A 16190-nucleotide genomic window follows, 5' to 3' on the forward strand; every position below is an offset into this window, starting at 1 on the left:
TTTTATAAATTAAAACTTCAGAATGCTTGTTATCGAATAGAGAAACAATTTTTAAGCTACCTTTTAAAATTAAAAAGTTATAAAGGTTTTAAATTCAAAATTACACAGAGAAAGACATACTTGCATGTGACGTCACACGCAAGTACCGCCATACTTGCTGCATAGAGAAAAGCGTTTGAGAAAAAAGACAGGTATATAGATATTTCAAAAAATCATTAATAATTCAATTTTCAACCGATTTAAGTTTTCTCTTCGCTAAACACTGTCTGTATGTATATCTATATTTTCATAATAAATATAAGACATGGCAAATTCAGGATTTGTCAAATATCGTATTTACCTACAGATTTGTTCTTCAGATCGAGATGGAAGCCGGCCCATTGTCTCTTCGCACTACTTTATACAAGGTAATATGATCAGGCATAAGAAAATAGCTCACGAAATACATTATTGTTAGAGAGTTCCATACCACAGGCCCTGGACTTGGCAAACAATATTAACAGCTAGGAATGGGTGGAACGGAATTTTGAACAACGTATCCATGCGAAAAAGAACCTCTTTTAAACACAGTAAAGAAATTTGAAAGAAGCAAATTATAGACAGTTCCGGTTGATATGTTCATTGCTCATTAGTCACAAGCCGTAATATGGGTGTAGACTTCAGTGTAGCTGCCAATTTTTTACAAGTGATGTTTTCTCCTACAGTTAGTAAAAATCACAAAACAAATTTCTAAATGCTGCCAAAGAAAAGAGAATCAGTCAGTCTCTCGTGAATACAATGAAACAATTTGTATTGAAAATCAAACCATTAGGTTTTACCTACATACATAGCTGTAGTGTGTTCAGGCCTTGGTGCGTTAACCGCTGTTGCTTTTCACTCGGCTAACAGTTCTGGAAACAACAAACAATACCTCATTATGATGATTCATTGGCGCAATTATCTTCACTGTCTTAAGAGAAGTCTCTTCGTTCGATTCTCCATACAAACGTAGTCCCGGTCTCATTTGAAAACTAGGCAACAGAAATAGATGAAATTTTGTAAGTATGGACTATGCCTGTGGTTTTTCAGATTTTCATATAAATGTGTAATATCAGAATTACAGGAGCTCAAAAGTCAACAAAAAAAAGATGTCAACTTTGCACAAGAATTACAGACTAATAAAGCATTTTTACAAAAATCGAAAAACCACAGGAATAGAAAATATTATAATGAATATGTTAATTGTAAAATATCATTGATTTCTGTGCTATACATTTCGTATAATAAGAGGACACCGAAACCCAAAATTCAACCGCCCAAATCTTGAAAAGCCTACAGCTATCTCGATATAATTTACTGGCACGTGAGGTATCCCATCTTAGGCCTCTAGGTTGGCAACGCGTCTGCAATACCCCTGGTGTTGCAGATGTTTATGGGCGGTGGTGATCTCTTACCATCAGGAGACCCACTTGCTCGTTTGCCATCCAGTCGTATAAAAAAAAAAAAATAAGGCATGGGGGGGGGGCTGCGAGCGCTTATGTCATGAGCGATAAGGACAGAAATATCCCAAACGAATACCTAACGCGGCCGCGCGGCCGGCAGGGAAACTTCTCTTAAGCCCCATTTATTTAAACCATTCAAGAATTTGCAGACAAGTTGCATTACATCGCAGATTATTCAGGGGCAATGAATACAGTTGATCATATCGAAAATACAAACTGAGACATGGATGCACAGAAAAACCAGAAAAAGAGACCAGCGCTGGGAATCGAACCCAGGTCCTCAGCAATCCGTGCTGCGTGCTATAACCCTACACCACCGCTGGACAGGAATCTAGACACGAATTTTTCCTATGCATACATATCTTAAAATTTGAATAGTAAATTGATCGACTACAGTATGAGTGACTATTGTTTGTTATTTTGGGTGAAAAGGACTTTAGAGGGTCTCAAAAATTATAATGAATTGGTACAGTATATAAGAAATGTTGTTCAAAATTGTATCAATACCAACATAAATATGTACTCCGATATTTAACTGTGGCTACTATGCCAATCTGTATAATAGGAGAATTGAACTGTTTAATTCATTATTACACATGGATAACTCAAAGTACAATTATGCCTACTTGTTTGACTGTAACAAAAATCTTACCTATGATTTTGACATGTTTTATAAGCAAACTGGAACTGTAAATAATAAAGGTATAAGTATAATATTTAATGACATATGTAAAATGTTGGTGCTTATTGAGAAATCTAATTCTGACAATATTTATGTAAATGACTCCCAAGATAGCTTAGAATTTTTTCGTTAACAAACGAGCAAATAATTGCAAGGATGTAATCGAGGATAAATTTATAATAATGCATCAAAATATTGGAGGATTGTTAAATAAGCTTGACTTATTAGAGGTTACACTGAATGAGCTACATACTGATAAACATCTAAATATTGATGTGATTTGCTTTAGTGAGACTTTCGTTAAGCGTGGCTCGGAAAACAACATTAAACTTGGTAATTTTAAGTTAGCAACTTCATTTTGTAGAGATAAAAGCAGGGGTGGTACTGCTATACTTGTTAGAAGGACATTAGAAACAAAACCTATAACATTTGTATCGGGCCAAGCTTCTCAATTTTATTTTGAATGTTGCGGTACTGAAATTTTGGGTGCTGATATTGTCATCATAGCTATTTATAGAGTACCTCTTCAGACCCAGTCTCATGTGGGTCTGTTTTTGCACAAACTAGACAATTTGCTACATTATCTCACATCGAAGTATAAAAATAAAAAAATTGTTTTATGTGGCGACTGGAACATCGACATTATGAAAGACGGTTCAGCTTCCAGAAGTCTTAGTAGCACTTTAATAAACCACAATTTTACAATGCATATACAGTCACCTACAAGGAAAAATGCGTGCTTAGACCAAATTGCAAGCAATTTTAGGAACGTTGAATCGGGACTTCTGAAACTTGGTCTATCTGACCACGAAAAGGCACAATTACTTACATTTTCAATGAAAAAAAGCAAAACAATAACAACTTGGTTTGAATTTAAACGGGACTATAGTTGCGATAATCAGCGTAAGTTCCGTGAGTGTCTGTCAGCATTGTCATTCACTGAAATCTTGAATTCAAACAATTTTAAACAGGCTTTTGATGAATTCTATGATTTGTTATGTCTGTTCTATAATTTATGCTTCCCTGTTATTCTAGTTAAGAGAAGTAGTTACCAGAGGGAAACCAGGTGGCTTACAAAAGGCATACGAAAATCATGTAGAGTTAAACGCATGTTGTATATGAAAGCTATTAATTCCAGTAAACACAAAAAGACAAATAATTATAATCTAAAGAAATATAGTAAAATTCTCAAAAAATGCATTCATAAATCACAGATGAATAGTAATAACAAGTATATCATAGAAAATAAAAATAATGTAAGGCGACTTGGAATATTATATCTGAAAAAACTTCTAATTATGCAGATAAAAATGACATTCATACAATTAAAGTAAATGGCGTGACTTATGATAAACCGCAAGACATTTGTAATGAGTTTAATAACTATTTCATTGACATGATTAGGCGACTGCTTCCAGTGGAGTACCACTAAAAAGGGGGATAGACCTCAACCCATATACCATATTTCTGACTCAGTAGAGGACAAAGAAGTATTTAAGTTGATTATGTCACTAAATAATAGTAATACTTGCGGCATTGATGACATATCAACAAAAATATTAAAAGCAAATGTATCATGTCTGTGCCGCCCTTTTGCGCACTTGATAAATCTTTCTTTTAGTGAGGGTATTTTTCCAGAACAACTAAAATTGTCTATCGTTAAGCCTCTGTACAAGAAAGGTGACCGTATGGAACCTAGTAGCCATAGACCCATAACAATTGTTCCTATCCCATCTAAGATTTTTGAGAAGGCAATGTGCGCTAGGTTAGATGCTTTCCTAAAAAAGCACAGCATACTGGGTCCGAAACAGTATGGTTTCCGTAAGGTCGTTCTACGGAGCTGGCCTGCTTTGAGTTTGTCAAGTTTGTATCAGAGTCTATTAATATTAAAACACCTGTTATGTCCATGTTCCTAGACATGAGTAAGGCGTTCGACTACGTTGACCATGCAATTTTGGTATCAAAATTGGAATCCTATGGGATTAGGGGGCGTGCCATGGAGTGGTTAATGAGCTATTTACAGGACAGAAGGCAATGTACAGAAATCACACATAATGTTGATAAAGACAACAAAGTGTATAAAAAAGTTTATAGATCCGAGTTTCGGCAAAAAAAGTCTGGGGTGCCTCAGGGAAGCAACCTAGGACCCCTGTTATTCCTGCTTTATGTCAATGATCTGTCACGTGCTACTACACAAAAATGCGTACTCTTTGCAGATGACACCACCATTCTAGTTAAGGGTGATGAACGTAGCATGTATGAAACTAATATAAATCTAAGTCTAGCTAACTTAAATAGTTGGATAATTGATAATGGACTTGATATTAATTTGTCAAAGACAAAGTACATGCAATTTCATTCATACAGGACAGATCCGGTAACGCTAAATGTTAACTATAACGGAAACTCTTTGGAACAGACTTGTTGCACAACATTCTTAGGCTTAAATATTGACCAGCATTTGAACTGGAAAGACCATGTTCACTCTGTATGCTGCAGATTGGACAGATTTGTTTTTGCCTTAAGAAAGCTCAAAAGAACAGTCTCTACCGAGGCAGCATTAACCGCTTATCATGGACATGTATCGTCTGTACTCAATTATGGATTGATACTGTGGGGAAATTCTGTCGACGTTGAAAGAGTTTTCAAAGTACAGAAAAAATGTGTGCGGGCAATGCTAGCTGCTTATCGTACTGACAGCTGCAAGCCTCTTTTTAAGAAACTTAAAATATTACCACTGGCATGCATGTATATACTTAAGGTTTGTCTTTTTGTTAAGTGTCATCCGGAGTATTTTGAAAAGAGATCGAACGTATTCCCTAGACAGCAGAGAACACAATATAAAACCTGATATACCAGCCTCGTTGTCGTTCAGATATTTATAAACGTAACGCTTATAACATGTCAATAAAGCTGTTTAACAGTCTTCCAGACGAATTAAAGGTTTTGAATGGACAAGTGTTCAAAACCAAATTGAAGAAATGGCTTTTGACTAACTGTTTTTATACAGTTAAAGAATATCTGGAATATAAATTAACTAATCAGTTGAGTACTGACATTTATGGTTATTAATGTATGGTTTTGAAATTTTGACATTGTAGCGTATATGATTTTTTTTTTATTTTTTTTATTTTTTGTTGAGTGATTGTGATTTAACTTTATTGTATTATTTTTTTGACTAGCTAATGTATTTTAATTGATTATGTTTTGTTTATTTTTATTTTTAACTTCATTTAATGTATTCTATTTAATGTAATTTCATTGATTTGATTTTTAATTTTGTTCAATTTTATTTTTTTATATTGTACACCAAGAAAATGGTAGATCATAAAGGGACACACCAAAACATGAGGATCTTATTTATATACCTGTGGTCATGCAATAAACGATTTCATTTCATTTTTCATTTCATTTCATTTCATTTCATTTCATTCTCAGGTTGCTTATTTCTACTACGCTACTTATGCAGCAGCACTAGCGACATCTATGTTCCGCTCTCATCGAGAGACGTCACACTCTTTCGGAACCAACCGCTCACCCAGACAAGAGATGTCGCTAGTGCTGCTGCATAAGTAGCGTAGTAGAAATAAGCAACCTGAGATATGTATGCATAGGAAAAATTCGTGTCTAGATTCCTGTCCAGCGGTGGTGTAGGGGTTATAGCACGCAGCACGGATTGCTGAGGACCTGGGTTCGATTCCCAGCGCTGGTCTCTTTTTCTGGTTTTTTCTGTGCATCCATGTCTCAGTTGTATTTACGATATGGTTTCACGGGATACCCGTAAAAGTAACAAATTTGGAGTTGAAATAAAAAATACAAAAAGACTCCAAAAAACCAATCATAATACAGTTGATCAACCAAATATCGCAATGTAGTGAAACTTGCATGGAAGTTCTCGCATATATGGTACTATTCAATGGAAAAATCAATTGTGTAAAACAAATGTGGTGACTGACATTGACACTTGACTGACGACTGGCTGACTGACTGACTGACGTTGGCTCTAGTGATGTGAAAGCTCTTTAAGATACTTCAATCAGCAGTAAATAATTATTTTGAATTTACTCATATTTCATTATTAATGTTTCCCTAAGTTTAATTTCTAAATGAATACTTTTGAAAAAATATTAGAATTCATGTAAAAATAATAAATAATATATTATAATTATATTTAGGTAATAAATTGTACGTCCGAAATGGGCAAACTGTTGAAACTTCTCATGCTTAAATGTTAACATAATTTGTACACGGTTATGAACAATAAACGTTTCTTATTCTTATTCTTATTCTTAAAAATGCCGAATCACGTATTCTCTTAGTCCTGTTCAAGAGTCATTCACAATGTTTCCATGTCCCTTTTAACTTAAAATGTTTAATAGCATTTTCACGAAGTTTTAGAATTAGGTATATCTTCAAATATATATACCTAACGTTTTTTCCATACAAACTTACACTCCTCTTTATACCCCTTTAAGGGTAGAATTTTTAAAATGGTGAAACATGTATATCCACTTATATTTTTTGACATATATTTTCCCCAAGGTTTATGATGGAGTATTTTAGAATTGAAAGGGTCAGTTAAAATATGGATTAATTTAGAATTTTTTGCTGCTTAAGTAGCGTAGTAGAAAAAGGCAACCTGAGATATGTGTGCATAGGAGAAATTTGTATCTTGACTCCTGTCCAACGGTGGTGTAGGGGTTATAGTACGCAGTACGGATTGCTGAGGACCTAGGTTCGATTCCCAGCGCGGGTCTCTTTTTCTGGTTTTTCTGTGCATTCATGTCTCAGTTTTTAAATTTACATAAGACAGGGAAATGAGAGTAGACACAGGGAAGTGATTCAAAATGATTTTTTGGTCCAACAATGGACTCCACAGTAAATATGATACTAGTAAATAGAAATCTACATAATTTCTACTATAATACTCTTTTATCGTCCAACTAGTGTTTACCCACGGCTTCGCACACGTAAATCATTAGGTCCAGCAGCTGAAATACCGGGATTTTTAAAAATTGCCGTGGGAATTCCCGAAAATTAAATCGTGTTTTCATTGACATTACATTAAAAACCATCATTGGTAAAATTTCATGACTCTAAGCCCAGCGGTTATTAGTTCGAAATTTTATCCCTATCTCGTGGGAATATCGAAATAAAAAGTAGGCTATGTTTTATTCCAGATGTCAAACTATCTACATACCAATTTTCATGACAAAGCTGAGCGGTTGTTATTTCAAGATTTTATCCCTATCCTATGGGAATATCGGGATAAAAAGTATCCTATGTTGTAATCCAGGTTATCTAACTTTTCGCCAAATTTCATCCAAATCCGTCCAGCCGTTTCAGCGTGAAGAAGTAACAAACATATTCACTCACTCACTCACAAACTTTCACATTTATAATATTAGTAGGATTAGTAGGATAGTAGGATAGGATTAGAAATCTTTATAAACCTTCATTAAATAGTGTAACTTAACACAAATAATTAATATCTACGAATAAATAAATTTGCAGAGCCAGCCATAATTATCGGTAGGTAAGGTTGGTTCAGTCAAATAATTAATTTTGTTGGTACAGCACTAAATTTCCAGAGACTAGACCGACCATAGACAACTTCGGTGAGGAAAAAATTATCATGTCAATTTGACAAATATAACGGATTTTCGTCTTCCAATTAATTCTATAAAATAAACATATTTACACGATTATTTAATGATAAAATGATTGTTAAAAACAGTGGTGAGCTCATTGAGATGTGAATATGATCGGGATTGGCGTTCAAACGTAAGTAACTACGGAGTAATCGTGAAAAAATGCTTTGTTTACACAATTGATTTTTTCCATTGAATAGTACTTTACCTATTGATTTCGATCCAATTTATGAAAAGTGTAACAAAGACGCCGTTTATCGACCACAAACGTTCAATGATGTGAAAACCTAGAACCTATTGCAAAATAATTAATCTGTTCAGTAAATCGATTAATTATTAATTGATTAGATCAAAGTATTTTTGTCTATTTTATTATTTACAATACTTGATTTCATTCCAAAGACTGTTTATTCTGGCTCGCAAAACCGAACTTAGATAAAAGCATTGGCACAAAACAACAAAGCAACAAGATAACATAGTAACACAGTAACTTAGGGATCTTTAAAAAACGATCCTATTAATCTCTCAAAAAGCCGGCAACACACCATGGGCGGCGGTGATTGCTTCCCATCAGGTAACCAGCTCGCCAGCCCCCACTTACATAATAAAAACATAGTAACACAAGTAACAAGGTAGAGTGTTGCGGATAGTTACCGGCGAGCGGGGCGGCGTGGCCGGAAGCCGCGGCTGCCGTCGGGGCCGCGCGGGCCGCGCACCACCACGACGCGCGGCGCACCCGCCTCCTCCAGCGACGCGGTGCGCAGCCGCGCCAGCAGCCGCTCCGGACGCTCGCTGCGGGCCTCACCGCGCTCTTGTTGCTGCAACGACACAACGTACCATCAGCAAATAAATAGACTATCAATTTTTAAACAAGTTCCTATCAAATGAATATGTCGCTTAAGTCGAACTTTCAAGTTGACAGACACGTTATTGGCATTATTGTTTATGAAATGCAAACGATTATCAACTTAAGAGTGGTAAGGACTGTTCAATTTACTAAGCGGACATGCTTAAACCTACTTATACTTTGACTTTTACACTATTTCTATAAACAGTTGATAGTTATGATTTTACCAATATTCTTCGGTCAATAGTTTGTTATTTCCGTTAACTACAAAATATATTTCACAATGGAGAGAATTGACAAGATTTCATATTTCTAAGACTATAATTTGATTCGTTCTCTGTATTCTGTTTGGAAAGAGAAAAACGCTGATATTTTAAAATTTCGCTACAACAAATAGTAGATTATTGTCGTGGCCTGGAAGTAGGCAATTGCTGGCTGAGTATGAGTATTAAACGGACGAGCTTGCGAGTCCGTTTAACTAATACGAAGCCAGCAATTGCTGTTCCAGCCGAGACTAATATAAGCTTTTCTCAAAAATGGTGATAATTCTGAAATAGAATAAACTTTTTCTCAAAATATATTGTAAAAATTTAATTTTATTCCAATATTTTTCTTATGCTTTCCCGCCTTTTTCATTAAAAAATAAACTGCAGGTGTATTTTTCCACCGAAAACCACAAGCTATTTCAGACCCAATAGAAAAAGTCCGGAGTTCCAACAAAATATCTGATACCGGCCATTAGACTTGGCTGTATGTATACGACTTGTGCCAATATTGCCATGGCCTTTTTAACTTTAAAAAAATGTGACTGATTGCAGGCGCGCTAATTCATTATTGTCGAGCTAGCGCGCCTGCAATCGTTTTAACTTTTTAATTTTTCGCTGACCATAAACTATGCACTTCACCTTCTGATATGTAAAGAATAATGTCAACTTTTACGGTCATTTTTGAGAAATTAATTTATTTCAATCTTTTTAAGATGTGCTTATTCTAAAAGGGCATAACTCCAAAACTACGACACAATAGATCCATTACTTTTGTCTAGTCTCTAAAAAAAAGATCACGTAAATCTGACGTAGACGTTGCATAGAGACAATATCAAAATTATGACAGCTCCTTTTTCTGGTGATGAAGTTGGCAAATTCAGACATATTTTTTAAATTTTTTGTATTTTTTTAATATGGAGAAATCTATTATAATAAATATTTTCCCATGTTCAGGAGGCAAAACTCTTTCGATTCCTGTAGTAATTAAAAGATGTTAAAAAAATGAAATCTTGTCAATTAAAATGGCAAATCGCAAATTTATTCCGCAAAAATTGTGCACAGACCAATATTCACCACGGAAAATTGCAAAAATGTTTAAATGTTCCAAGTCAGCTGTATACCAAATCATATAAACGCTTGAAGATTACCAAAATCACGGCACAGATGCGGCTCAGCAAATCCAAAAGTCGAAGAAAATGTGCTGAGGCTGCTAACATCGAAAAAATACATGTCTGTTCGCGATATTGCTAAGAAAGAGCGAGTTAGCATCGGCACAGTACAAAATATCAAGAAGAAAAATAATATGCGAACCTACAAGAAGCAAAAAATGCCAAAAAGAAGCGCCGAGCAGCAAATACGGTTCAAAAAAAGGTGTCACAACTTGTACAGCATTTTGCTGCAGGACAAATCCCGATGCATATTAATGGACGAAACGTATGAAAAATTTGATAGGAATACGTTACCAGGGCATCAGTATTACAATGCCGTCATAGGTGAAAATTTACCCAATGAGGGAAACTCAAAAATGGTCAAATTTGGAAAGAAAGTCCTTGTGTGGCATAAATAAATGTTTTAATTTGGTGTTTCATTTCTCAGTAGCATTTTATAGTGATAATTTTTAAAAAAAGAGTAGAGCTGTTTTTTTACTGTCCGCTTAGTAAATTGAACAGTCCTTAGACCATATATTTTGCTGATGGTACACACCCTGTTAGTTTTGACTAGACTTTACGCACGCGGAAGTCGAATTATAACCTAACTAACAAAAAGTTGGAAAACTCCCTAATTTGTCACTTCAAAGTTCAAAATCACAAAAACGGCTGAACCGATTTTGATGAAACATGTCTAAGAGAGAGAGAGAGAGAGAGAGAGAGAGAGAGAGAGAGAAGGGCCGCTCAGCAAGTGTTTTGAGGATTCGAGTTTACTCCAACACTGGGCTTTGTACTGACCCGACTTTGACGACGTTGCACGCGGAGGACTTGCCGTTGCGCGGGTTGGTCAGCATGACGAATTCCACCGTATCCCCGGGCTGCAGCTCCGCGGGGTTGCCCCGCACCTCCGACATGTGGAAGAAGAGGCGACGGTTCTCTTCAGTCTCCATCGCCAGGGAGAGGAAACCGAAGCCGCCTGGGAAGGAACGATACGCGATTAATAGGGTAATTGACAACTCCTGAATTTGTATCTGTATTATTATTATGACAATTTTATGTATTAATAGTGATTTTTTGAAATATCTATATATCCGTCTCTTTCGAAAACGCTTCTGTCTATACAGTCGGTATACTATTGGCGTGTGACGTCACATGCTAATAAGTCATTCTCGGTCTAATTTATTTTTATGTAAAGTTAGCTCCAAAATTGTTTTTTCTTTCGATAACACGCATCATGCTTTGATTTATAACATAAAATAAATAAAAATAGTCGAGTACTGAATTGGGTAATTGACATACTTTTTATCTATTGAAACGCGACTGCCCATACATTTTGAATGGCAATAACGAGTTGAGACGTCACTTATTAACTTACTTTGTTAACTCAAGCGGCATTTACACGTCTTCGGCCAACGAACGTCACCTTCACATTAGTCTGTCCTACTGCGGTGGTTTAAACGGACCTCGTGATACGCCATCTAGTGACATATCACGAAACTCATTGCCGTGCTAACCTTTGATGGCGTCGACGGTGGCGCGCCGCTTCTTGCGCACAGGCACGATGTTAGTGGCTCGCCCCTCCGCGTCCGCCTGGAACGTGACGGGGTCGCCGACCTGAAGTATCTCGCGTTTGCACGCCAGCCCCATTATGCCGAACTCGTACGAAGTGCCGCCCTCCATTTGGATGAGGCCTGGGAACAAATAGGTTACGATTCAATGGTCAAATTCTGTACCGGTCAGACAAATACAGATATAGCGAATAATTTTTTTCCATTGAGAAAATCGCATCTCATTCTGAATAACGACGGCACCAGAAGTGTTAATTAATGAGGGCTAAAAGACAGGAGAAATATCGCTAGATGGCGTTAGTATCGTGAGGTTTTTTTGACTTTACGGTCTTGCTTGCAATTGGCTAATAACTAGCGATATTGCGCCTGTCTTTTAGCCCTTATTATAGCACTAAATGAGTAACATTCTCATATTAATTAATATGGAACTTTATTATTTAGTGTCAAATGTCAAAACGGCTTCACGATGGGTACTAAAGGTAATAGGGATGACGACTGGGTTAAAAATATATCATTCTATTTAGTCCGACAGTTAGATTACGGAAAAATATGGGACACGTATTTTTTCGTTTATCAAATAATTAAAAATCGACAAAGGTATAGATCATCGAACTTCCGGAGTGGGGGCTTGTGACGTCACTATTAGGTTAAAATCGTACCATATAGTGACTTCACTCGAAACTTCTAAGCACTGTATCCTCGTCATTTTTTGTTTGTCAAACAAAAGAAAAAATACGTGTACAATATTTTTTAATTATGTAGCTGACGGACTAAACAGTTTTTTTTAGTCGTCTAGCCTATTAGCAAGAGCACGATAAATACGAACTTTTTCGATAAAACACGATGGAAAACCATTATGGTGTATCTCTAAGAGGACTATAAATTTTTAAACGACTTCCTGTCAAATGAATATGTCGCTAAAGTCGAACTATCAAGTTGACAGACACGTCTTATCGTCATTATTGTTTTATGAAATACAAACTATAGTCAACTTCACGGTGGTAGACCACATAAAATGGTTGATGGCACCTGTGATTTTGTTTCATCAAATGTGACGTATCAGTACTTTACATAAAGTTACACATAGCAAAGCTAGAAAAACTGTGTGTGTTTATCATCCAGCCCAATCCTCCCGACACCACTCACCGCAATATTTGGCTTGGTCGGGGTTGAGCGCGCGCAGGGTCCTCGTGACGGTGCCGTTGAGCGTAGCGTCGAGCGGCTTGGCCAGCGGCACGGTGCCGCGCGGCAGCACGCGCACGAACTCGGCGCTGGCGCAGCCGCCGCCCGAGCCGCTCACGCGACCCAGCGAGTACTCCACCTCGGTGCCCAGCTCGAGACCGTCCGGGTTGCCTTCGAGATTGCTGCGAGAGAAACGTTGGAAAGTTAGCGGCAAAAAATCTGGCACTCAAATGACATTTTGTACATAGAGTGGGCCCGAATTTTGTGCCGCTGAGCATATGATCCTTGATAATTATAACAATAAAATATTTTTTAATAATCGACGTCACGTACAGTAAAGTGTAAACGTAAACTTATTCAAAGTTTCAAAAATAAGTACCACAGACTCTTATTCCGACGCAACAGAGCCGTAGTAACGTATTTTTGAGTGGTTCGAATAGATACTTATTTTTGCACTTGACTGTACGCGCGTTAGGGTATGTTCACACCCGGTTCAGACGGAGCGTTTTGCGTGCGAGGGCACTCGCGCGTAGACACTCGCGCGTTGTCAAGGTACTAGAGCTACATGCACCCCGTCCAGATGCTCTCGCTATGAAGCACTCCACCTGGACCAGGTCTTAGATGACAAGCGCTTAATGCGCGTTTTGACAACGCGCGTTTATAATTACATACAATTTATTCAGGCCGTACACATGCTAACGTTATTAAAACGCTCGTTAGCATGTGTATGTAGTTGTGAACGCGTGTTAAGCATTTATTATTTGAACTTAGCCTTAGGTACAACACTATAGACTTTTCGCATAACATCTTACGTAGGTATAGACTACATAAAACCGCTTTTATTAAAACGATTATCATTTTGTTAGAGCGATTTTATTAAAACTTGTAAATATTTAAGAAACAAGGTTTGTTAGTGTCCTCTGTTTTTTTTTTTACAAATTACGTATAAAGCTTTATCATAAAAAGTCCAAGACCCAAGGTCAAGCCGCGGCGCCCCGTGGATTTTTTTAACCCACGCCGCCGCCGTGAATTGGCCCACAACGCTCATATCTAGTATCTATATAAAGACACCATACAACATCTAATTTATAAATTTAATGTGACAGAAAAATGTGATTCCGTCTTTGTATAATTTTTTTTTTAATAAACAGTGACGGAATCACGTTTACTGTCACATAAAATTTATCAATGAGTAGTGAAACAGACGCTAAATTTCAAAGACCCAACAATCGAACACTACTAAAAACTTTCGCAAGCAAATTAAAAACAGATATATGTATATTTTTATGTATAAAACCAATGTATCTTGAGTTTATATCAAATATTTCAAATTGATAAATGGTAATCTTAAATGAACAACTAGCATTCAATATTTCAGTATTTACACCACAAAAAGGTTAGTAGCCAGTTCAAAAAAGACAAAAAAAGTGTTTATTATTTAAAGAAAATATAAAAATGGTGGTTCGCGATCCCGCACCGGGCCACAACAACAAACACCGGCTCGCAGCGTTGTCTTTTTGCTTACAATCAACCATACTCGTTCATCATGAAAGATATTGTGTTACGTTTTTGTTAACGCAAGCAAACGCTGGCTCTATGTAAGTTATGTCACATATTTATGTGGACAATTGGACATTAATTTTATTTCTCCCTGTTTCAGAAAGGTTAACAAATTCTTTGTAGGTCGCTTTTGGGAATCCGGGCCAGAGCATAATAAAGCTTGGGTAACGCTGGTCTAAAAATAAAGTCAAGTCAAATTTCGCAAAGCAACACATAAATGTTACAAGCATTCGCTATACCGTTTCTAATAGCTTATCTGAAAGAGTAATAAACATACAGAAATTTCCGAATTTATTATTTAGTGAAATTGGATAGTTTTTTTTCTTTTCAGGATGAAAAGTAGTCAATAGATATGTTTACAGACGTGTCCAGACTGACCAACTTCGTTAAAAATTCTATGTTTTCCAAAAGTTACTAAAATTGTGTTGTTTAACCCCTTCCAGTCCCCGTTAATTTAGATACGCTACCTACCACAAATGAATCATGATAGTTTTGTATTGTTTGCCTAAAAGGAATTAAATTAACAACTAATAATATTTTTGACGACTTCAATTGATTTGTATGTACATATCAGCAAGATCTTATATTTGTGTACATTATGTGGTCACTATTATTTTGCACTGTGCCTGAAGAGTTAATTGACAGAACGAATAATACGTTCCCAATGTTTTCTGAAAAACTAACCGATCGACTTTAGAAACTTTTAAGAATTTTTTTATTCGACTTATTGGCAAACGAGCAAGTGGGTCTCCTGATGGTAAGAGATCACCACCGCCCATAAACATCTGCAATACCTGGTTTGCCAACCTGCAGCAGGCCTAAGATGGGATACCTCAAGTGCCAGTAAATTCTCCGGCTGTCTTACTCTCCACGCCGAAACACCACAGCGCTACACGCACTGCACGCTACCACCACATACTATTAGGCTGTAGCCCGTAGATGGGGGTTAAAAAATTTTTCGCTTATATCACGCACTCACCTAAAATGAAAGAACACCTCTTTGGAATGGTCCGCGGTTTCTATGAACCCGAAGCCGTCCTTGAGCGCCGCTATGAAGCCCTGCATGACAGCGCGCGCGCGCAGTGCTGCCGTTGCTACGCTGCCGTTGGTGAGGCTATGCTGGACGCGCAACTGCCATCGCCACCAGCTCCTTGGTCGCTTCAACTGGAAATGGAGCAATTTAAATGCATGTCTGGTTAACACGTTCGGCCCGACAACGATCCACTAAGCTCTTATGCCAGGTTACATTATTCCAGTAAAATCGTACCAGTAGCGATACTTTGCGGGCTTTGTCGATCGAGCACCGCAGTATCATGCTACTGAACGATTTTACGCGGAATAATGTGAACGGGCGGACATACGCCTATGCCTACGCCTATCACACGTAATACGTGTCTTCTGTGTTTTTTTAGTTCTTACTTCCTATGCAAGTGACGTCACCGAATCGCCTCGCTCGTAAAGCTCCCACGCGCGGACGGCGAGTGGACCACTCGGTGATAGCTCGCTGCCCCCACGCTTGCGATGCGGCGCTTCTCCACCCACCCTTCATAGTAGACTACTACTGGGAAATTCGTGACCACGCGAGGTCCACTCGTCAAAGCAGCGTCCACCCGTGGACAACTATAGACAGTGGGACGCCGAACGAACGAAGCGATACTGGTCGGGTGCCGGGTGGCTCCTTAATTATCAATGACATGAAAAAACATTTAGTGGCGTAAATTCTCGTTTTAAAAATCTAAAGCGTAATCGCACCTGATAGATATCGAATGTGACCTTATCGCCTACGCGTGGGCAGCATTTTGGAC

At 37.4% G+C, this 16190-nt stretch overlaps 1 protein-coding gene across 1 annotated transcript; it reads right to left on the reverse strand.

Annotated features, from left to right (window-relative positions):
• Positions 1-873: 873 nt before the first annotated feature.
• Positions 874-15700, reverse strand: LOC141428516 (RNA-binding protein Unr-like). The gene is made up of 7 exons (XM_074088544.1): positions 15653-15700; positions 15365-15549; positions 12790-13007; positions 11590-11766; positions 10874-11051; positions 8469-8632; positions 874-890 (listed from the first exon to the last, which is right to left on the reverse strand). The coding sequence occupies exons 1-7, from the start codon at positions 15698-15700 to the stop codon at positions 874-876; spliced, it is 987 nt and encodes a 328-aa protein (XP_073944645.1).
• Positions 15701-16190: the final 490 nt, after the last annotated feature.

Source organism: Choristoneura fumiferana, chromosome Z (genome assembly GCF_025370935.1).
Source record: "Choristoneura fumiferana chromosome Z, NRCan_CFum_1, whole genome shotgun sequence".
Lineage (NCBI taxonomy): Eukaryota > Metazoa > Arthropoda > Insecta > Lepidoptera > Tortricidae > Choristoneura > Choristoneura fumiferana.

Bases quoted from the DNA above. Each gene is read 5' to 3' on its own strand.
- LOC141428516 (XM_074088544.1), bottom strand. From the start codon at position 15,700: ATGATACTGCGGTGCTCGATCGACAAAGCCCGCAAAGTATCGCTACTG. The intron at 11,767-12,789 runs GTGAGTGGTGTC...ATTTGTTCCCAG, and splicing joins CGACCAAGCCAAATATTGCG to GCCTCATCCAAATGGAGGGC. The intron at 8,633-10,873 runs GTCAGTACAAAG...GTGTCGTTGCAG, and splicing joins TGCAACGTCGTCAAAGTCGG to CAACAAGAGCGCGGTGAGGC.